General features: G+C 37.4%; 2 protein-coding genes across 6 annotated transcripts; both read left to right on the top strand.

Annotated features, from left to right (window-relative positions):
• Positions 1-2,988: 2,988 nt before the first annotated feature.
• On the top strand, positions 2,989-19,808 carry LOC137937859 (acetyl-CoA carboxylase 1-like). Of its 5 annotated transcripts, none has more exons than XM_068783041.1 (32): positions 2,989-3,129; positions 6,185-6,560; positions 6,641-6,847; positions 6,927-7,088; positions 7,167-7,259; positions 7,364-7,459; positions 8,104-8,277; positions 8,355-8,448; positions 8,815-9,002; positions 9,114-9,164; positions 9,311-9,350; positions 9,454-9,578; positions 9,662-9,778; positions 9,884-9,958; positions 10,057-10,113; positions 10,225-10,329; positions 10,426-10,512; positions 10,886-11,077; positions 11,226-11,414; positions 11,651-11,761; positions 11,887-11,979; positions 12,078-12,254; positions 12,381-12,458; positions 12,558-12,680; positions 12,810-13,079; positions 13,168-13,523; positions 13,652-13,889; positions 13,990-14,327; positions 14,398-14,620; positions 15,968-16,147; positions 16,246-18,390; positions 18,753-19,808. In XM_068783041.1, exons 2-32 carry the CDS (start codon positions 6,213-6,215, stop codon positions 18,807-18,809), a joined length of 6,789 nt encoding a protein of 2,262 aa, XP_068639142.1. In that variant the 5' UTR covers positions 2,989-3,129; positions 6,185-6,212; the 3' UTR covers positions 18,810-19,808. The 5 variants fall into 5 exon arrangements, with proteins under 5 accessions (XP_068639142.1, XP_068639144.1, XP_068639141.1 ...); XM_068783043.1 differs by lacking the exon at positions 2,989-3,129 and adding an exon at positions 4,943-5,086 and having other exon boundaries at positions 14,407-14,620; XM_068783040.1 differs by lacking the exon at positions 2,989-3,129 and adding an exon at positions 4,943-5,086.
• Positions 19,809-20,391: 583 nt separating this feature from the next.
• On the top strand, positions 20,392-20,832 carry LOC137937197 (chaperone protein dnaJ 20, chloroplastic-like). Its single transcript, XM_068782287.1, has one exon. It carries the CDS (start codon positions 20,392-20,394, stop codon positions 20,830-20,832), a length of 441 nt encoding a protein of 146 aa, XP_068638388.1.
• Positions 20,833-23,487: the final 2,655 nt, after the last annotated feature.

Here is a 23,487-nt window from a genome sequence, read left to right as displayed (position 1 = left end):
TGTCTTTTATCTATATTGAGTTATTTAATTATGTTAAGACTTATCTTTAAGTGCATTTGGGTATAATTGGGACATGGGTAGTTTTATTGTAATTGGATTTTACTACCTTCATCTATTATAAATAGAGGTTCATGTACTTTGATTACAACAAATTATTGATGTCAATAAAGTATTTCACTTTTCCATAAATTCAACATGGTATCAGAGCAGGTTCTGTGAGTTGACTTGGTCAACTCATGGAGGTAATATGATCATTTTCTCTAAACTCTAAACCCTAAGTCTAGGTTCATAGTTATTTTTTTCAGTCCCTATACCCGTAGTTTGATTTGGATATTTTTCCTCTATACGTAGTTTTTTATAGTACAAATTATATAATGATGGAAATATATTTGAGTCTATTTTCCAAAGAAAACCTATTTATTCCAATCAGAGTTATCTATATAGAGATATCGATATTTGAATGAGCGAAGGTCAGATTACAAAAAAAGTTCGAGCAATCTTCAGATTTCGAGGTATTTTTTGCTATCAAGAACTAGACTTTATATGGAGAAATATATATCAAAATAAATATCTGTAAGTCTATTCTTTTACGTATTCAACCAATTTTTATCTGAGTTATCTACAAAGAGAAATCGATATTTGAAGCAACAAAGGTCAGATTGAAAAAAAGGTTTGAGCAACAGCAGAAAGCTTCAAATTTTGAGGTATTTTATGCTATAAATAAAGAGAATTTATATGGATAATTATATATCAAAAGAAAGATACGTAAGTCTATTTTCTTACCTATTCAACTAATTCTAGGTATGATGTTTTTATAAGGAGATATTGATCTTGGAAGAATCAATTGTAATTTTGGAAAAACAGGAGACACAAAACTTAGTTCGGCCAGATGACAGAGACCGAAATATATCAGATTATTTATCTTCTGATAATTATATTTTATGAAGTTAAGTTATAATTGGATGAAAGGTATTTAAGTTTACTTTTAGAAGGAGAAATTTTTTTGCTAATCTGATCTATATTTAAAGATATATTTGCATTGGAAGAATCAAAGGTCATGCTGATATTCTATTACATTGAAAATCTGAATTTAAGCCGATTATTTTGTGTCACTTTTTGAGTTGATATATCAGGAAAATATCTCACTTCTCTTTGGTTTGAGGGCTTATTTATACATCTCTGTTACTTGGGCCTATTGTTACATCTATGATATTTGGTTCAAGCTGTGATTATTGCCATTACCTCCCAGCTTGAGGGGGAGAAGAAGAAGAAGTACAAGAAAGAGGTATTTTATTTCGTATGTTTCAAGAAAGGGGGAGCACAAAAGATGAAGCTTGTGCATCAAAGAAAAAAAATTTATATCAGATTATTTCGTGGGTTCTTTTACAAAGTTTATTATTTGGTTCATGTTATATGAGTCGGAAGATGGTCGTGTTAATATATCTAAGTTATCCACCCCCAACCCCCCCCCCCCCCCCCCCCCCCCCCCCCCCCCTGTAATGGCTTTTATGTCTCCTACCACTTGACAGTCGTTGTCCTGTGGAGGGACACAATGGTGGATACTTCAGAGCAATGCCGATAGACACACTTCCGATAGAAGACGGAGTGTACCCTACATCCAGCATTAGGATTGGAGTATGGAGCAATGACTTACCGGCTAGGAGTGATTTTTACTCTCACTTATATTATGCCGCAAGGCCTCAATGAAAGATGCAACAACGAGGGGCAGTATTGGGAGATGTGCCATTTTATACAAAAATATTCTATACATTATTTATTGCAAGTTGGGAGTTCATGTCGTTCTTTCACCCCCAGCTTGAGGGGGAGTGTTGGAAGATAAGCTCAAGCCCACACGACCAAAGAAGACTTACATATCTAAGATTATTATAAGATGGGCCACACGACCAAGGAAGGCCCACAATATGGACCCAAACCCATAAGAAGTAGGACCCACAATGATTACCATGAGCTGATATCTTTATCACATAAGTTGGAAGATCAAGAAGGACTCACAAAAGTATTTTATCTTATGGTCACATCAAAGAAGAGTTTTAGTTTGAGTTATGTTTGTCTTTTATCTATATTAGGTTATTTTGTTAGGACTTATGTTTAAGTGTTAGAGTTTGGGTGTAATTGGGACATGAGTAGTTTTATTGTAATTGGACTCTACTACCTTCCTCTATTATAAATAGAGGTTTATGTACTCTGGTTACAACAAGTTATTGATATCAATGAAGTATTTCACTTTTCCATAAATTCAACAAAGCCAATTCACATCAAATACTAGGATTGACTCAGATGCAAGTTTATTCAATACCCCAAAAATGAACCGCCTACTTCAAAACCTGAGTTGACTCGACTAGTCATGTAACAATTACATTGTCAAGCTATTTTGGCTGATTTTGATACTCCAAATTTAGCCACCCACTTCAAAAACCGAGTTGACTCAGTTGGTCACATATAACCTCCGATTTCAAAAACCGAGTTGACCCAACTAGTCAGAAACCGTATTAACTTTGATAAACTATTTTGGCTGTAAATCATCTAGGGTCTATTTGGAACCCTAGAAAAGAAAAAAAAATGAGAATTTGATAATTATTATTTCAAAAATAGCTAAGTGAAAATCAATAATAAAAAAAAAATTAGAATAATAATGATCAAAATTTTATTTTATTTCCTTTTCTTTTATTTTTCATATTTTCAAACGGACCCTAAGTTCATGAAAATTTATTACATAATGTGAATCATAAATTGGGACCCATCGTTAAATGCTCTACCAACTCGTAACAGAAGCTCTTGATATTCACTGGGTCCCTGTTCTCTCCCTCCCAAGACCGATGGATTAGATAAGGAGAGAATTAACTGGTATGGCGAATGGGTAGATGGGGGCGTTGCGATCCATTACTGCCTCATTAATCCTCTCTAGCATTTGAAAGACATTCTCGAGGTGATCTACAGTCATAAAACCTTGTTGATTGCAATCACCGCCATTAGAAGACGGTTGCTTCGTTATAAAACATGCTGCAGAAGAGGCGGAAGTCTCCAATGAGTTTTAAATCGAATAAACCGAGAACACGGAGACAGCCACGCTGAAGCGGGTTAAGCCTGGATATCATATTTTATTACGAGGTTAGTATCGTTTCGATGCAATTTACAGTTTTTCCTTGTGGGTAGGATTAAGTCTCCAGTTAAGTAATCGGACCAGAAAGAGAAGTCTAGATAGAGTAATCAAAGCGACTTCCGTGAGAGAAGAAAATAAAGAGACACATCCATTGTCAACTGTATGATTGGCCTCTTTCAGATCGAAATAATTGATGTGTGTACTTGGATTGCTGAAGTGGGTTCTTCCATCTAAGCCGTCTGAATTCTGTTTATGTGCAAGAAATGATTTGGAGTTTTCCATAGCTTGACGCGCGTTATATGTTTGTTTAAATGCGTCTCCAAGACGAATCCAAATGGCTGCATTTGTTTGGTAACCAAATCGTTTTCTTTGTATAAATTAAAGTTTGAAATTGAAGTCGGTTTGGACAAAAGCAAGGTGACGGGTTAAGGTAAGCTCCAGAGATAATTTGGGTAATGATCAGATAGTGTATTACGATGGGTTCGATACACGTACTTAAGGATTTGGCTTAAACCGTCAAGTTTCGCTTACTTTTGGACGATACGGCAATAAGGAGAGAAAAGAAAAGAAAAACCATGAGCGATGAAGAAGGAATCAACTGGTTTATTTCCCCGCATAAGCTTCATACTACCATTTGTTAAGTATGAATTCATGATAACAGACATCTCACAGTTTGACCAGCATTAAAATGCGTTCCAATGGAATCAATATGTTCAAATGTCAAAATTATCATCCACAGTGAAGGAATTTGAAATGTGAACCAGAGAAAAAGAGCTTATTATGAACAAGTGATCGTACCCAGTCGGACGAATGGAAAAGTCTTCGTGCATGAGTAAAATTTGATTGTAAACATAAAGAATTGGTACAACTATATATTAATTAGAGATGGTAAAATAAGATTAATAAAATGCTAAAATTCTGGGTGCATGAATTATGTAAAAATTTTAAACTAGAGTGATTAGAAATGTCATTCTGCAAGCAATCTCTTTCATTCCAGTTAATTCAATGGCTTGATTCTGATGGTGTCTGGAAGCTTATCATTCTTTTTGAAAAAACCTCTGTTAAAATTTGAGAATGAAAGGTGAGAGGAAAGGAGCAATAAGGAAGGTATGGCCGCAACTACCTCCTACCAACTAAACCGACCCCTTTGGGCCATGCTTTGTCTAATTCTCATTCACCCAAAAAGCCGAGAACAGAAGGTGGAAATGATTTTACTCGATGAAGATAATGTCCAAATCACAGGAAAATGAACAAGGGTGCGGTCCCACTGATGTCTGGAGCATGTATTCTGTCCCGAATATGAAATGAAAAGAATTTTTTTTTTGTCAGAATCGATTAGTTAAGCAGCTCATCTCTCGCCGTTCATGGAGATGACGGAGAAAGGGAAGAAAATTAGGGAGAGGTGGAACCGAATTCATCGGGTTAGACGTCGGAGTAAGATTTTGATTCGTTGGACCCTCTCCGTCTCCTTTCTCCCAACCCTCCTCGCAGCTGATCTGATGAGGAAGGGTTGGTCGACTACGCCACCCAACTCTGTGCCAGTCAAAGGACTACACCTCCTACACGTTAGTAGTAACAAATCTGAACTAGTTTAATAACAAGGAAAAAACAAATCGAAACGAGAAATGGAGCTTTCTTAATCATGGGATTTGTTTCCTTTTGATTCTCTCTCCGTGCCTTAATTGAGTGAGTTGGGGAGAGGGAAGGGAAGGGAGGGTCCAGTTCTCTGATTTAAGAGTGTCTCGTGGTAGTTGGGAACTACTAGGAGGCATAGCGGCGTGCAGGTATGACGTGGAGCTCCCATTAACAGCAGTTAATAATAACGCATCTTTTCTTTGGGATTCTGGTTCTCAATTTGATCATGCGTGTCTCTACTTTTTCTACGAGCGTATCGGCATTTTGATGCTTGACAGCAATAGAGGAGTACGTTGCTGGGTTTCTGCGATTCGGCTTCTTCTTAGTTAGGTCCGTATAATCGATTCTCTTGTCATATTTTGTTCATTTTTCAGTATCTTTTCTTTATTTTGGTAAAACTATTTTGAGTAACATTTACTTTCTTTTCTTTCCTCTGTTTCTCTTTCGTTTTGCTAGTAGAGTGTGACGTCTGGATTTCTTCTTTCCTGCTTCGGATTCACGTACCCGAATTTGTGTTTGAGTTTGAAGACTGTTGGAAGGTTCAATTTCCATGCTACTGATTTAAACTTCCTGAGTTTGAAACACAGTTTTTTTTTTTTTTTTTTTTTTTTGAGTAATTTGAAAATATGTAGTTTTGATGGTACTTTGGTGATCATACTCTCGTAATATGGTAGTTCGAACTCAGGTTGTGTTTTTGCTTCTCATAACTTACCAGTGGCTTGGCTGACGGGTGGTCTCTGTTTGAACCGACAAAGCTAAGAGTGTCTATTGGTATTATACGACTGTGCTTGAGCTTCTCTAAGTACAAGGGGAAGAAGATACCGGCTGTTGAAATAGCCGAGGATGTGATCAATTAAGCTTTGTTTTTGGGTCTGAATCTTACACCTGTTTTATCATGTTGATCTATCTAATTTTTGCTGCCTTTTGACTAACATATGGACAGAGCTTAAATTTTTCTCAATGAACCAGTTTAAATCTTGATATGAGTTACACTGCATATGTCATTCATTATCCTTGTTTATCACATCATTTTTTCTTTGAATAGTTGTTTATCCCATTAATTAAAATAGATAGTTGTTAACCTTTCAAACTTGTGGTACCTAATTGGCATATTCTAAAAGTTTTGCCTAAGTTGGAACTGAGAAAATTACTTCCTCGGTGACTGGAGGTGGTACAAATGCAAGAGAAGTAGGTCAGATAAGCAAAAGAAAAACTGAGATAAAAAGATGAAGGGAATCGACAAAGAGACAGAAGCTTAACAAGGAATGGCTTTACTGTGTAAATAATGAAAGTGTGGCAAAGTGCTAGTTCTTTGATAGTCTTGTTCTTCTATGCATCATGCATTGCTGTCAAAAGTTACATGGTGAGGACCCTATTTTTTTAACTTCATCCGTTCATATTATTTCTTAATTGATTATAACCATGCAGACTGTTTGAAGCCCTCCGAGGTCCAGTCATGGCTGAGTTATGGCGTAGCAATGGGGTCATAAATGGAAAGGTCCAAATGAGGCATTCTGAAACATTATCAAAAGTTGATGACTATTGTACAGCATTGGGTGGAAAAAAACCCATTCACAGTATCTTAATTGCAAATAATGGAATGGCAGCAGTGAAGTTCATGAGAAGTATCAGAACATGGGCCTATGAGACCTTTGGAAATGAAAAGGCTATCTTACTGGTGTCCATGGCAACTCCAGAGGACCTGAGAATCAATGCAGAACACATTAGAATTGCCGATCAATTTGTGGAAGTTCCTGGTGGTACCAACAATAATAACTATGCCAATGTGCAACTGATAGTGGAGGTTAAAACCTTTTATCACTACATTATATTTTTATTAATTTTTTAAAATATTTTTAACTCTTAATTTTTTTGTTTTTGTAGATTGCAGAGGTTACAAAGGTTTCAGCAGTTTGGCCTGGATGGGGTCATGCATCTGAGAACCCTGAGCTTCCTGATGCATTAACTGCTAAGGGAATAATATTTCTTGGTCCCCCAGCTTCTTCAATGACAGCACTGGGAGATAAAATTGGTTCTTCTCTGATTGCACAGGCGGCAGGAGTACCAACCTTACCATGGAGTGGCTCACATGTAAATTCTGAAATAACTATCAATAAGCATACTTTTATCTTGACGTATCAAACTATTTACGAAAAAATTATAACTCCAGGTAAAAACTCCCCAAGACAGTTGTCTAGAGGCTATCCCAGAGGATATATATCGGCAAGCTTGTGTTTACACTACAGAGGAGGCTTTAGCCAGTTGTCAGGTCGTGGGTTACCCTGCAATGATCAAGGCATCTTGGGGTGGTGGTGGGAAAGGGATTAGAAAGGTTTTCTCTGGCTCATGTAGCTCAAATTTATACTATGAATTTCAAATGTCTTTGGTACTTATTCTGTTAAATTTATAGGTTCATAATGATGAGGAGGTAAAGGCTTTATTCAAGCAAGTTCAAGGTGAAGTTCCTGGTTCTCCAATTTTTATCATGAAGGTTGCTTCTCAGGTGAGATGAAAAACTGAAATTTTAACTCCAAATTTAAAAATCCACCATGTCCACTATATTAAATATGTATATTTACTGACAATAAATTTTGTTTCTCTTGTTAGAGTCGGCATTTGGAAGTTCAATTGCTTTGTGACCAGTATGGAAATGTGGCAGCTTTACACAGCCGTGACTGCAGCGTGCAGAGGCGACACCAAAAAGTAATATTCATGTGGAGTTCAAATTTATAACAATCTTTACAATGCTAACCCTCTCAGAGGGGACTAGAATAGCAGGTCTATTAATATGTTAAAGACCCATTTCAAATAAAATTAATACATCAAAAACCTATGGAAGACATTAAATATAACTGCTGAAATTACCACATTCTCTTTGAGTATGTATATGCATGGAGAGAAAGGAGGCTGGATGCAAGTCCAACCAACCTTTGCTGCACCTTTTTTCTTCCTGAGAAAACTCCCACTATTTGCAAGATCCCATCACTTCTTTATATTTGTTATTATCTCTATTTTACCATTAAAATTGGATAACAATAAGAAAAAAGTTCAAATGAATATCAATAAGGAATGCATCTGATAAAAAAAAATTGAATGTCACATAAGAAAGAACTTAGCTTTTAAGTCATTCATTCAAATTTCAAGGTTAAATTAAAAATGGAGAGCATGTATCTTAGATAGTTTTAGCTCCATACTCCCTTTTCCCATTTGTAAAGCCATTTATTCCTATATATGTTTTTATAATACATATTTATTTGTGCATATTTTTTTTCTCTTGTCGCCATGTGATTCCATTGCATCTATTCTAGAGAACTCCTCTAAAATGTTTTTGGATTGTTGTCTGATAGATTATTGAGGAGGGTCCTATTACAGTTGCACCAGAAGGAACAGTGAAGGAGCTGGAAGAGGCAGCAAGGAGGTTAGCTAAGTGTGTAAATTATGTGGGAGCTGCTACTGTTGAATATTTGTATGGCATGGAAACGGGCGAGTATTACTTCTTAGAATTGAACCCAAGATTGCAGGTTTGTCAGATTTGTCCCTTGATCACAACTTTCAAATTAACTTTTTGTCATTCTAATTTCATTGGGTTCTGGTGTAGGTGGAGCATCCGGTAACAGAGTGGATAGTGGAAGTAAATTTGCCTGCTGCTCAAGTTGCAGTAGGGATGGGCATTCCTCTCTGGCAGATCCCTGGTTGGGTTCTCTCTCTCTCAGACACACCATGAATGTCATAAAGATAAATGAATTCTCGTAATTTGCTTTTAGACTGTTTCTTAGTAGATCATTGAGAAACAAAACATGAGTTTTCATGGTAGGTGTTTAGCCATGTTACAAATTTTGTGATCTCTAATAAAATTTCATTACTGAAAAAAACAAGAAAAAGTAAAAAATAAAAATAATATGATTCAAAGCATTATTTACAATAACTCTTCTTTCTCCTTGTCCTCTTCATTGCCTTTTCAAATTCTTATGTCAAAATCTAGTTTTTGTAGATTGATTTTCACATAAGAATGGACAAAGTACAAAACCCATGATGACAAGGTTGCTTTTCTGTTGTAGAAATTAGACGCTTTTATGGAAAAGATTCGGGGGGAGGATATGATGCTTGGAAGAAAACATCTATTACTGCCACCCCATTTGATTTTGATAAGGCTGAGTCAGTAAGGCCAAAGGGCCACTGTGTTGCTGTTCGTGTGACTAGTGAGGATCCAGATGATGGTTTCAAGCCCACTACTGGGAAAGTACAGGTTAGATTTACCCGGACAGAAAAACATGTCTAATGGACTTGTGAACAGGAAACATCATTTTTTTTTAATTTTATGAAGAATACTGATTGTATTCTTGTTAATATTTTTCAGGAACTTAATTTCAAAAGCAAGCCAAATGTATGGGCATACTTCTCTGTTAAGGTAGTTGTTCCTTTGGATCACTTTTTGAATTGGATTAGCAAGTATAAGCTTCTTAGGCACTTGCACAGGAGCTCATAATAATTATTTTCCGAATCTAACTAAGAAACTATTCGGAGCTCACTTGTTGTGTTTGGTCTAATTTTCAGTCAGGTGGAGGAATTCACGAGTTTTCAGACTCTCAATTTGGTAAGTAGTTTCAAAAAATTCCTGGTTTCTAATTTTCTAAAATGGGTGTATAAACTACTAATTATTGTTCTACTGGATTTTTATGCAATTTATTTCTGTACAGGACATGTTTTTGCTTTTGGGGAATCTAGGGCCCTAGCAATAGCTAATATGGTTCTTGGGCTGAAGGAAATTCAAATTCGAGGAGAAATTCATACAAATGTTGACTACACTATAGATCTTTTACATGTGGGTCCTAATGCGTTGCTTTACTTTAAGAAAATTTAGAAATATTTGTATCTATTTTTTTAATGGATAGAGTATTGTTTCAGGCTTCTGAGTACAGAGAAAATAAGATCCACACTGGTTGGCTAGATAGCAGAATTGCTATGCGCGTGCGTGCTGAGAGACCCCCATGGTACCTTTCAGTTGTTGGAGGGGCTCTTTATGTAAGTAATAGTAGTTATACTTTCAGTACTCTAAGAGAAAAAAAATGTGGGATTAAGAAATTGACTGATAATCTCTCTCTCTCTCTCTCTCTGTTTTTCACACAGAAAGCATCTACTAGTAGTGCAGCTATGGTTTCTGACTATGTTGGATATCTTGAGAAAGGGCAAATCCCACCCAAGGTAAGTGCATTCTTACACCTCACGGCCCTGGTCCAAAATTTTCTTTTGTTTTCTACATCAATTTCTGTACTTTAATGAATCTACCAATAATATTGCAGCACATTTCACTTGTTAATTCTCAAGTTTCTTTGAACATTGAAGGGAGCAAATATACGGTATGGATCACCTACATTTACTTCACACAGTTTTTTGTCTTTTTTCTCTTCTTGTGTGTACCATTTAAATTGTTCTGAAAGTTTCTTACATTGTGAAAAATTATAACTTAGATTGATATGGTTCGGGGTGGCCCCGGTAGCTATAGACTACGGATGAACAACTCAGAGGTTGAAGCAGAGATCCATACTTTACGTGATGGGGGTCTTCTTATGCAGGTCGGTGTTTTCCCATTGTTTCAGTATTATATTTTATGTAATGTAAGGAAATGTTGAAAAATCTTTCTTAATTTGTCTTGGTTGCTTTTGTCACAGTTGGATGGAAACAGTCATGTGATATATGCTGAAGAAGAAGCAGCTGGCACTCGCCTACTTATTGATGGGAGGACTTGCTTATTACAGGTGAGATACCTTCGTTTTGTAATTATAACTTTGTACCTAAAAGTCTGGGTTCAGGATCTTTTCAATTATTATTATTATTATTACTATTATTATTCTATTGTTGTTGTTGTCATTATTATTATTACTATTATTATTCTATTGTTGTTGTTGTCATTATTATTATTATTTTCATCAGATTTTCTCCAATGGCTGTATGACATAATCTACTTTTATCTTTTTTTCTTTTTTTATTACTGTATCATTTGCTTTTGTTATTAGTATCTTTACTTTTTTATGGTGGTCTTTCCTATGTGTCTTTTTGTTGGTAGATGATCCATTATTTGATCTTATGATCTACTTGCATCTTATGAGATCCTTATCTTGGTAATTTCAGAATGATCATGACCCCTCAAAGCTAGTGGCAGAAACACCGTGTAAGCTGCTACGCTTCTTAGTGTCAGATGGTAGTCATGTAGAAACAGATGCTCCATATGCAGAAGTTGAAGTGATGAAAATGTGCATGCCACTTTTGTTACCTGCTCCAGGAGTCATCCATTTTGTGGTTTCTGAAGGCCAGGCTTTACAGGTAGTTGATGCTTTAGTATGACATTTATCACACTTGGCTATTTTAGATATTCATGTAGTACTTCTAAATGGTTCCATCATTGTTATAAGTCATTGATGTTCTAGTATCTTGTCATTGGTTTTTATGCTGGATTTATTTTTTGTTGCAGGCTGGTGATCTAATAGCAAAGCTTGATTTAGATGATCCATCAGCTGTAAGGAAGGCTGAACCCTTTCACGGATACTTCCCAGTACTGGGCCTTCCAACTGCAGTTTCTGGGAAGGTTCACCAGAGGTGTGCTGCAACTTTAAATGCTGCCAGGATGATTCTTGCTGGCTATGATCATAATATTGATGAAGTAAGTATATGGGAATGAGTAAACGGACTTTTACTTATGTTGCACAACCTTTTGACTTTTTAACTTGTTATCTTTATTGTTGTGTATATTTTTCTTTCTTTTCTTTCTTTTTTTTTCTTACATAGTAGTTGTCATTTCTATCATTATCATCACCTGTTACATTTGCTATTATTATAGTAGTTGTTATTTTTGTTTATTATTACTATCATTATCACAAACTTTCACATCCTTTTCAGGTGGTACAAGATTTGTTAAACTGCTTGGATAGTCCTGAACTCCCATTTCTTCAGTGGCAAGAGTCGATGGCTGTTTTGGCTACTAGGCTTCCAAAAGATCTTCGAAATGTGGTTTGTGTTAATTTTATGTTAAGAGCATACTGGTTTTAAAGTTCATTTCTTCTTTGCAGTTACTCTGTTTTTTAAGGGTTTGAACTTCAGATTGTGCTCATGTACTCTTAACTGATGAATTGCAGCTGGATACAAAATTTAAGGAGTATGAACCTGTTGTAAGCAGCACACAGAAAAATATTGATTTTCCTGCCAAGTTGTTGAGGGGAATTCTTGAGGTCAATAGCAATCTGAGATTGTACCTCATTGTCTCATTTATATTATCTTCCCTTTAAAATAAGAAATCAACTACAAACTTGAAACTTTGCTAATGTAGGCACATCTCTTGTCTTGTCCTGATAAAGAAAGATCTACTCAAGAAAGGCTTGTGGAACCTCTTTTGAGTCTTGTCAAATCGTATGAAGGTGGAAGAGAGAGCCATGCTCGTATTATTGTTCAATCTCTTTTTGAGGAATATTTGTCTGTTGAAGAGCTTTTTAATGACAACATTCAGGTCAAAACTGTCTTTAATATTGCATTTAGGTTTCCAAAATTTTGTTGTTCTCGTGCATCTGTTATGTTCAGTTAATTGTTTGAGACTAGATGGAAGGTTAAGACTCATGATTGTATACATGTCTAGGCTGATGTAATTGAAGGCCTTCGTCTTCAGTATAAGAAAGATTTGTTAAAGGTTGTGGACATGGTGCTATCTCATCAGGTATCTAAGAATTTATATAAACATTAGCTTGGGTTTGCAATCTCTTCTGAAGTCTAACTTCGTGGTGTTGGATACTTGGTTGATCTTTGTGGTTTTCAGGGTATTCGGAGTAAAAATAAGCTAATACTTAGGCTGATGGAAGCTCTGGTCTACCCTAATCCGGCAGCTTATAGAAGTCAACTTATCTGCTTTTCTGCTCTGAACCACACGGTGTACTCAGAGGTTAAAAAATCAGCAAATTGCTATAAATGCTCTTCTTGTCTTGTTTTTCCACAAATGTAGATGATCTCGACTGGACATGTTCTTATATTCCACAAGTGCTAAGTTTTCCTCATAATCTTGTTTTTACAGCTGGCACTAAAAGCAAGTCAACTACTTGAGCAAACTAAACTGAGTGAACTTCGGACAAGCATTGCAAGAAGTCTCTCAGAACTTGAGATGTTCACTGAGGAAGGTGAGAATGTCTACACTCCAAGAAGGAAAAGTGCCATAGATGAGAGGATGGAGGATCTTGTTGGTGCCCCATTGGCTGTTGAAGATGCCCTGGTTGGCTTGTTCGATCATAGTGACCACACTCTACAAAGGCGTGTTGTAGAGACCTACGTTCGTAGGTTGTACCAGGTATTGTCTTTCAGTTATTTTAATTTGATATCTGTACGTATACAGTATTTTTTAGGCTTCTGCATCTATATCGTTGCTTGTTTTTCAGCCGTTCCTTGTCAAGGGAAGTGTTCGTATGCAATGGCATAGATCTGGCCTCATTGCGTCGTGGGAGTTTTCTGAAGAACACATAGAGAAAAGGAATAGTTCAGAGGACCACCTTTCAAATGAACCAATGGTTGAGAAGCACTGCGAAAGGAGATGGGGAGTTATGGTTATCATCAAATCCCTTCAGTTTCTGTCAAATGTAATCGCTGCTGCCCTCAAGGAAGCTGCTCATCACTCGGGCTCTGGTTCTGGTCATGACATTATGCCAAATGGTTCAATTGAACCGGTGAGCCATGGCAACATGCTCCATGTTGCATTAGCAGGCATCAACAATCAAATGAGTTTACTTCAAGATAGGTAAAATGGCTCTTTCCCTTTCCCTTCAGTACCTGGATTAGGATTATCTCTATATTGTTCAATGCTCTTTCTAAAGAAGATTTATGATTGATGTGTGGCATGTCACTGATTTGGAATTAATTGTTTAGTGGTGATGAGGACCAAGCCCAAGAAAGAGTAAACAAGTTGGCCAAGATACTTAAAGATAAAGAGGTGGTTTCCAGTCTCCGTAACTCTGGTGTTGGGGTCATTAGCTGTATTATTCAGAGGGATGAAGGGCGTGCTCCCATGAGACATTCCTTCCACTGGTCAACTCTGAAACTTTACTATGAAGAAGAACCTCTACTTCGTCACCTAGAGCCACCTCTATCTATTTTTCTTGAACTGGTTGGTTCCTTATCAACCTAAGAGGTTTTCCTGTTTTTTTTTTTTTTTTTCTCAAAATTTGGCCACCCTTTAAGCAAATTTTCTCTGTGAAAAATCTCAGGACAAACTTAAAGGTTATGAGAACATACAATACACACCATCAAGAGATCGCCAATGGCATCTATACACTGTTGTGGATAAGCCTCATATGCAACGGATGTTTCTTCGAACCCTTCTGAGGCAGCCTAGTACAACTGATGGCCTTTCTGCATATCAAGAAACAGCTGAATCTCAATATGATATGTCCTACACTTCAATTAGCATATTGAGGTCAATTAATAATGTACTTGAAGAGTTAGAACTTCACAGTCACAATGCAACAGTCAAGCCAGAACATGCTCATATGTACCTTTGCATATTGCGTGAACAACAGATATATGACTTTGTACCTAACTCCAGGTACGTTTAAGCATATGGATGTATATACTTAGTATGTGGTATACATGTCTCCTTGTTTCTTATACTGTAGGTTTCTTAGGAGCATTGACATCAACCCTGGCCAAGAGGAAACAATTGTTGGGCTTATCTTGGAAGAGCTTGCACATCAGATCCATGAATCAGTTGGTGTTCGGATGCATAAGCTTGCTGTTTGTCAGTGGGAAGTGAAGCTTTGGTTGGCCTCTGTTGCACGTGCTAGTGGTCCCTGGAGAGTGGTTGTAACAAATGTGACGGGTCATACCAGCACTGTGCATGTAAGTCTCTATTGAGGTTCATGCATTTCATGATGAATAAAATTGTTTCTTACTATTGTTGTATGTTCCTCAAGGAGTCCCATGTAATTTCCTTGCCTTAATCTAACATCATTGTCACAGTTTTTAGAAAGAAATTTTTTTTTTTTTTATTCTTTAAGTTTTCTGCAGCTCTCTGTAGTTTGAAGCTAGTGTTTTCAAGTTTCACATTTTTAATTGTTGAATTGTTTACGCTAGGATTTTTGCATGCTTGACCTTTAGTTTTCACTATCATGGAATTCAGTTTGATATAAATGATTTACCATTTTACTGTTGCTCCAAGCAAGTTGAGATGGTTGGTTACTTGGATCATAGCTTGGAAAGAAAGTCTGCTTTACAACTTGGGCTTGAGCTTGAGATTGCGATGTAACTTTGTCAGCAAAACCAGCTCCCTTGTCTGTTGGACTTAATGCTACAAGTTGTTTCTTATGATATAAGTGTCTTAACGTGGTTTAAATTTAGTTGGGTCATGATGTGGTTTGACTGAGGTTGTTTCGTACCATTCAAATTAAATGAGAGAACAAGGGTACCTGTTGTTGCTGGCAAAGCTTCAGATTGTTGTTGCAGCTTTGAGCTTGAACTGGGTTTGACTCAAGACACTTTGGGAATCAGGCAGAGCTAAATGATTTGATTTCTTCCTGGTCTCTTAGCTTTTTGCATAATCATTTTCTAAAAAAACGTTTTGTGCTTAATTTTCTCATCATCACTGTATTGATAGAGTTCTTAGCTAGAGGTAAGAACTGTCAATCACTTACTTTTATTGATGTGTGGCTCAATGATGAAGTTAGCCCAGGACAGCAGAAAGGTTTGGGGGAAGAGGATTCATTTAGCTGAAACTGAAAGAGTTGGGATGAGCTATGGTGATGATAGTGACGAGTTACGGGTGATTTGTCCACAAAGTCACTTATCGCTGTTAATAATAGGACTCACATTTCTTTCTTTTTTGTGCAAGCAAGACTGAGGTTATTCTAATAAGAAAGGAAACTAAGATGCCTTACAGGAGGAGGACAAGAAAATAAAACTAGAAGTAAATACATCGAAACTAAAAAATAAAATAAGAAGTAGAAAGCCATAAAACTCCGGATCAATTTGTGTCTGAATGGTATCTCCAACAAGTTGTTGATGGAGAGTACTGGATCTGGGCAAGCGAGTCCATGTGGTGATTGGCCTCATGCTATATGTGACTCCGGACAATATCAAGCTGAGCATCGATGTGCCCATCCCCCCCCACCCCCCCCACACACTTGCTCCCCAATATTGAATCATTGGTGTTTGCCTGTCATGTTACTAATTTGTGCATTTCTCTTGTAGATCTATCGAGAAGTGGAGGACACCGAGGCCCATGAAATAGTATACCATTCCATCATTTCCCCTCCTGGTCCACTGCACTGTGTGCCGGTGGCTGCACGGTATCAACCTCTGAGTGCAATTGATAAAAAGCGTCTTTTGGCAAGGAAGAGCAACACGACCTACTGCTATGATTTTCCTCTGGTGAGAACAGCACTACAGAAATTAGTGACACTAATTAGTTCCATAAAAAATATTATTTCATTTCAAATCTCATTAACTTTGAAGCTTTATGGTTACAGGCATTTCAAACAGCACTACAGAGGTCTTGGGAATCCCATAACCCGGGAGTTAAAAGGTCAAAAAACAAAGATCTTCTTAAGGTCACTGAGCTTGCATTTGCTGACAAGCAAGGATTGTGGGGCACTCCTCTTGTCCCAGTGGACCGCGCTTCAGCTCTCAATGATGTGGGAATGGTAGCTTGGTGCATGGAGATGTCTACTCCAGAGTTCCCAGATGGCAGGACCATCCTAATAGTAGCAAATGATGTAACCTTTAAGGCTGGGTCATTTGGTCCAAGAGAGGATGCATTCTTTCTTGAATTAACAAATCTTGCTTGTGACAAGAAACTGCCTTTAATTTATTTGGCTGCAAATTCTGGTGCCAGAATTGGTGTAGCTGAAGAGGTAAAGGCTTGCTTTCGAGTTGGGTGGTCTGATGAGTCGTGTCCTGAACATGGTTTCCAGTATGTTTACTTGACACCAGACGATTATGGGCGGATCAGATCTTCTGTCATAGCCCATGAGTTGAAGCTAGAAAGTGGAGAGATCAGATGGGTAATAGACACAATTATAGGGAAGGAGGATGGACTGGGAGTTGAGAACCTGACAGGAAGTGGAGCTATTGCAGGTGCTTATTCTCGAGCTTACAAGGAGACCTTTACATTGACTTATGTCACTGGTCGGACAGTAGGAATTGGAGCTTACCTTGCTCGTCTTGGTATGCGTTGCATTCAGAGGCTAGATCAACCAATTATTCTAACTGGTTTCTCTGCACTAAACAAGCTTTTGGGCCGTGAGGTTTATAGCTCTCACATGCAACTTGGGGGTCCAAAAATCATGGCGACCAATGGGGTTGTTCATCTAACTGTGTCAGATGATATTGAAGGTGTCTCGGCTATTTTGAATTGGCTCAGCTACGTTCCTCCACATGTTGGTGGGCCCCTTCCCATTTTGCCATCCTTGGATCCGCCTGACCGGCCAGTTGAGTACTGCCCTGAATCTTCTTGTGATCCTCGTGCAGCTATTTGTGGTGTTCAAGACAACAGTGGGAAGTGGTATGGAGGTATCTTTGACAAAGATAGCTTCGTGGAGATACTAGAAGGTTGGGCAAGGACTGTGGTAACTGGAAGGGCAAAACTTGGAGGAATTCCTGTGGGAATTGTTGCTGTTGAAACACAGACGATGATGCAAGTTATCCCAGCTGACCCTGGTCAACTTGATTCACATGAGAGGGTAGTGCCTCAGGCAGGCCAAGTTTGGTTTCCGGATTCTGCCTCCAAGACCTCTCAGGCACTGTTGGATTTCAACAGAGAAGAGCTTCCACTCTTTATCTTGGCTAACTGGAGGGGTTTCTCAGGCGGGCAAAGGGACCTTTTTGAGGGGATTCTACAGGCAGGGTCCACCATTGTCGAGAATCTACGTACCTACAATCAACCTGTTTTTGTGTACATTCCCATGATGGGGGAGCTTCGTGGAGGGGCATGGGTTGTGGTGGATAGCAGAATTAATCCAGACCAAATTGAGATGTATGCAGAAAGAACAGCTAAAGGAAATGTGCTTGAGCCAGAAGGGATGATTGAGATCAAGTTCCGAACTAAGGAGCTCCTTGAGTGTATGGGTCGGCTAGACCAGGAGCTAATTGCCCTCAAAGCTAAACTTGAAGATGCAAAGAGCAATGGAGCCAGTGGCACAATAGAAACTCTTCAAAAAAGCATTAGGGCCCGAGAAAAAAAGCTTTTGCCAATTTACACTCAGATAGCCACCAGATTTGCTGAACTCCACGATACTTCACTTAGACTGGCTGCAAAAGGGGTGATCAAAGAAGTAGTGAACTGGAGAAGCTCTCGGTCCTTCTTCTATAAGAGGTTGTGGCGAAGAGTGGAGGAGGGATCTCTTGTGAGGACCATGCGAGATGCTGCTGGGGAACAGTTGTCTCATAAAGCAGCAATGGCTCTGATACAACAGTGGTTCTCAGCTTCTGAGTGTACCAAAGATAAGTGGGAAGATGACAATGTTTTCTTTTCATGGAAAGATGATCCTCAAAACTATGAGAATCATCTAAAGGAGTTGCGAGTTCAAAAGGTATTGTTTAAACTATCTAAGCTTGGGGACTCTGCTTCAGATTTGAATGCTCTACCTCAAGGTCTCGCTGCTCTACTGTGCAAGGTAAACCAACTTTTTTGTTTTCTGTTTCTCTCTTTTTTTCCCTCTCTCTTCCAACACTGATGGCACAATGTGACATACCCTAGAAACTCTACTTTCTAGCCATCCTGTTTTTCAATATGAAATATTGAATACTTTGAGATTAATTGGATAACAAGTTCTCCCAACTGGAGACTTGGGACAAGGGTTGGTGCATAATAAAAATCCTGGAATTCATGTTTTGGTGTATTTACCTGTCTTCAGTATATGGAAGCCCATTCAACTCAAGTTGATTGTGTCTGCTACTCTGATTAATATAGCTCATTTAATTAGAGAAAATGATTTCATGAAGAGAATATTAAGGTGTTTGTTGGAATTCAATGCAGGTTGAACCATCTACACGAATAAAGTTGATTGAGGAGATTAGACGAGTAGTCAGTTGATCTAACAGTTGGCTAAGGGAAGTGTAGTTCTACTATGTTTTGCCCCCTGTATCAGCTGCATCTGCTGTAGAGTAAGATCGGCCACTAGCGACATTTATTTCCTCCTATAATGTTATGACTGAATGAATGGATGTTGAACACTCCTAGGTAGAAAAGATTGGTGCTTCTCATCCATTTTCAAGGTCAAGATAATTATACAGCGTTGATTGTAATTTCTGGTAGGTGCAGGTATTGTTTTGCTCACTTGGAGTTCCCTCTTGATCTGTTTCTTTTCAAGGGGACCACCTACAGTACTTCCATTCATTAGATTGCTACCGTGCGTGGCTTGATTCCAATAATCTCTGTAAAAATTGTTCTTATTGATGCATAATTCAGCATAGCAATACCCAGAAAAGGGCATAGTCTGTATTCTTTATTTTTATTTTAAAGAATGGTGTACCTTACAAGCAATTAGCATGTATTTACTTGGGCATGTACTAATTTGTGGATGACAGGAATTTTGAGTTATTTGAAGAAGAGAACTGATTTAACCATTAACCAGAAACTTGCAAAGATATGTTCATGGGCAGCTTTCAATCATGCAAGGAAGTCTTGGGCCAGCGGATATTCAAGAGTTGAGAAACTCTTAGCTAGTCATTCTCATGGACTGGCTTTTTGTTCTATAATACAATACAACCAGCTGTGACTGCGATTCTTAGCAGCATGAAGTTTAACCGGATAGGCAACAGAGTTCCTTTCTTTCTCAAAGATCATGCTCCAGCTTGGTGGGAACAGACAATGCATAAAAAAAATCAGATTCCCATTTACTGAAGAACAAAAGTAGTGATCATCCCTGAGGCTTATTACCTAACAATCCGAGGCACCGTCCATGAAATCTGTTTCTGGTTCAGAAGTCTTTTGAGCATGGTAAGTTAAATAAGCCTTAAACTGCAGGATCATACAGTGGAGCATGCTACAGTAACTAAACTATTTGTAATTTATTTGGGATCTTATCCGCAAATCTATTGTTCATTAAGAAAACTCTCAATGAGAAGATTGATTAAATTGAAAATAAGAAAATGGTTTTGCAGGTAAAATATACATATTTGAGATTAATGAAGTGATTCTTTGACAGGTGTAGATTCACAATCTCCTACCACCAATCCTAGAAAAATGACTGACAGGTCGTCTGCTTGAGAGTCAAGACGTCGAAACCCGTGAATGTGAATAAAAAATCCTTTATATATAGACAAAACGGTGAGCCGGCAGATTATATGGGAGAGATATTGTAGTCAATCCTCTCCAGTACAATATTCCAGCTAGTATAAAACATAGAAAGAGACAATTTGAGGAGAACCCTGGTTGAATCTTTTCTAATATTTTATAAGAATGGTTATTAGCATGCCTTAATTATTTAACATGCAACGAACAGACAAAAGAAGGAAGCGACAGGCAGACCAGAACAAGGAACCCAATTCAACATAGTCGACCAAATACAATATAAAGACCTTGCGGCCTCAATCAAGTTTCATCTGTTCATTCGTTTCCGTTTTTCCTTGTCTGAAACTTTTCGTCTATGTGTTCTCTGAATTTAGATGGAAACATGGCGATAATTACACCCAGTTCATGTCTGTGGAAAAGGAGTAAGAAGATGAATGCTATTTCATGTAGAGGCAGGACGGTGAGCGAAGGGAAGGAGGGAAGAAATCTGTATAAAGTTCTTCGTCTTGAATCGGAGAATGTGGGGTTTGATGAGATAAAGAAGGCTTATAGGACAATGGCTCTTCAATGGCACCCTGACGTCTGTCTTGCTTCTAAGAGGGAAGAGTCTACGAGGAAGTTTCTTGAGCTGAAACAAGCATACGAGACACTCTCTGATCCTTTGTCTCGTATGACCTACGACGCTCAACTACATTCAGGAAGCTCAACAGAGCAGTCAGAGAGGTCTTTTTGTTCGAAGCAAGTATGGGAAGCTCAGCTCTCTGAGCTCAAAAGAAGGTCTAACGAACGATTACAGAGAAAGAATAAAAATATGCTCGTGTAAAAGTGGTTCCTTCAAGTTTTCATCTCTCTCTCTCTCTCTCTGGTCTCTCTTCCTCCCTCCGTGTGTGTTTGATCAGTGGTGTTCTCACTAATGGATGATTTCAGTAAATGTGTGCTGGTTGGTCAGAAGTGTTTTTACCAACAGTTTTACTTATTTTGGATTAGTAAGATCATGTGTTTATAACTTAAGAAAAAGTTTATTAACTTTAGTTAATCATAACAATTCAGGACTAGTTAGATCTTAAGCTTTTGTTTTTTACAGTTTGTATTGCTAATTGTTAAACTTGAACGCCACAGAGTATATATATGAATAGATGAGGGCTGATCTCATATAAAAAGACATTTGGTGCGAAACATGGGAAAACACTATTTCAGCCATCCGATCAACGGTTATCACATTTGTCCGATCATGATCGAACGGTCGAGATAGCAGTTTCGCACTAAATAACTTTTCGTATTGGATCAGTCCTTATGAATAGATAGATAAGAACTTGAACGCATGGCCATCTTGAATAATAATATAACCCAACAAACTGTTGAAAAACTCCATATGACAGCTTATGTTATTTGGACTAGTCTCATGTAGATGATTGTATAATTGCATCTGTAACTTCAGCTCTGTCTTCATCAAACGTTTAAAAAAAATGGCACTTGTCTTCACTAAATGGCAGAGATATAAAGTTCAATATAATCTGCTTGACATCTGTGAATAAATAACGGAGACATGCTTTTGAAAGCTAGATAGTGAATTGGTCCAGAAGAAAACTATTTGGAGGAATATGCAACAGCAAAGTTAAGTGAAAGATTAAAGTCAGAATAGATTCAAGGCAGGAATAGGGAGAAAGAGCTACCTGATTAAACTACAAACAAGAACAAGATGGCCATATTATCACCACAAATAGAAAAAAAAAGTTTAAAGTAATATTCAAGTAGAAGCAAAAGAAGATTCTGATAATGTGTTCTATCATTTTATCATCTTCGCTTTCAGCGATTTTTTTTCTTTCAATTTTGTTAGTGGAATTAATCCATGTATACTAAAGTCAGAAAAAAAATCAGTATCTTTTTACTGGGAAAAGATTTTTAGTTTCAATTAAACATTTTAACTTTTGGTCTAACTTTAATTCGGGTCTTGTTTAGTTTTTAACCCCTATAAACATACCAACCGGAAACTGTAGGAAAAAAATATCATAGAATTTTTTTTTCCCATTGACCAAAATTATTTGGCCTTTATGCCGTTTCCTATTGCTCCAATAGGAAATTATGGTGTTGATTTTTAGGGCCAACACATAAATACAAAAGATCTCAAAGGAAAGAGAGAAGAAAGAGACTCTAACTCTTAGGAGAGAGGAGAGACGAAACCAAGGGAGAAAAAGTAGAGGAAAAGATAGAGGTATACAAACAAATATGAACTAAGAGGAAGAAACTTGAATGCTCTATCCCATACCTTTGAGTCTATATTTATAATTGTGGGAAGGTGTTTACAATGTCTACAATATCCTTAGGGCTACATGCTTCAAAAGAAAAAGAAAAAAAAGACAAAAGAACATACACCAACTTGCATAATTATAATTATATTTCATCTCTATAGAAGTTTTCTTTATTTACTAATCATGCCCCCCCAACACACGTTCTCTATAGAATTACTCTCGCCCAGGCTCGCTTAACTACGAAGTTCTGAGTCAAATACCTAGCCAATACAACCCGAAAAGACTAGCCGTTTAAGGTGCGGAAAACCAAGTATCTAACTCAGAACACAAACTCTAACAAGAGTGGACGTAACCACTCTGACAGGAAGAATAAATCAAGAAACACTTAAACTGGTTCTTGAGAACTTACCTCTTATTTTACTCTTATTTTTATGACTAATAAAAATATTTTGTTTCTACAGTAAACACAAGCACTAAAACTATTTTTTTCTATTGCTTCTCGTGGCAAAAAAAAAAAAAAAAAAAAAAAAGATAAAAAAGACTTTGTCTTATAGGAAAATTTTCAAATGAGAAAATTAGTAAAAGAGAAAACGAATTTTCATTTTCATGTGGCAACACAACATAGTAATTCAACAGATGTTGCTCTTCATGAGGGGTGATCAAACAGCACGATAGTAAGTCTTGCATATTGATATGCATCTCAAGCTGTACCTCATTTCAGTTAGTAAAAATCAATTTTTCAAGTAGGTTGTTCGAGACAAGTTGGCCCTGGAATGAGATTGAAAACGTTTCTTGCTTAAAAAAAAAATGTTGGGCCGGCAGATTTAAGTTTTATATTTGAATCCTAGGATTCAAGACATTCTTCTACAGCTGCTATCTAACTGCTATAGAACAAAGAAAAAGACGAGAATGAGAGAGAACCCAGAAGTTTCATACCAAGAAACAGATTAAACCTTGTTCCACACAAGAATTAAATTAGTAATCTGAATTAAGATACAAATGGGGAACCAGACGATCGACGACCCAAAATTTCTTTGTCTTTCCATGCATATTTCTCTCCATTTTAACCAGAAGATGCAATCAGATATGGTGATATCAGAACTTTCTCTGAATAATTAAGGAAATTCTCATTTTTCAATTGTGACTGGAACGGAATATTTTTTTTCTGAATAACCAAACAAGTTATATTGAATATTTTCTTTCCTTATAGTGCAAAAAAAGGAAGAACA

This window comes from Aristolochia californica, unplaced genomic scaffold, assembly GCF_029961685.1.
Source record: "Aristolochia californica isolate CCGP_79_NKW_82.1479 unplaced genomic scaffold, dmAriCali1.0.hap1 SCAF_7, whole genome shotgun sequence".
Taxonomy (NCBI): Eukaryota; Viridiplantae; Streptophyta; class Magnoliopsida; order Piperales; family Aristolochiaceae; genus Aristolochia; species Aristolochia californica.
This window is presented reverse-complemented; position numbering and strand designations above follow the sequence as displayed.

Excerpts from the sequence above, each read along its gene's own strand:
- LOC137937859 (XM_068783041.1), top strand. The coding sequence starts at position 6,213 with ATGGCTGAGTTATGGCGTAGCAATGGGGTCATAAATGGAAAGGTCCAA. Across the intron at positions 11,980-12,077 it reads TGTTGAGGGGAATTCTTGAG|GCACATCTCTTGTCTTGTCC; the intron begins GTCAATAGCAAT and ends TTGCTAATGTAG. Across the intron at positions 13,080-13,167 it reads ACGTTCGTAGGTTGTACCAG|CCGTTCCTTGTCAAGGGAAG; the intron begins GTATTGTCTTTC and ends CTTGTTTTTCAG.
- LOC137937197 (XM_068782287.1), top strand. The coding sequence starts at position 20,392 with ATGGCGATAATTACACCCAGTTCATGTCTGTGGAAAAGGAGTAAGAAG.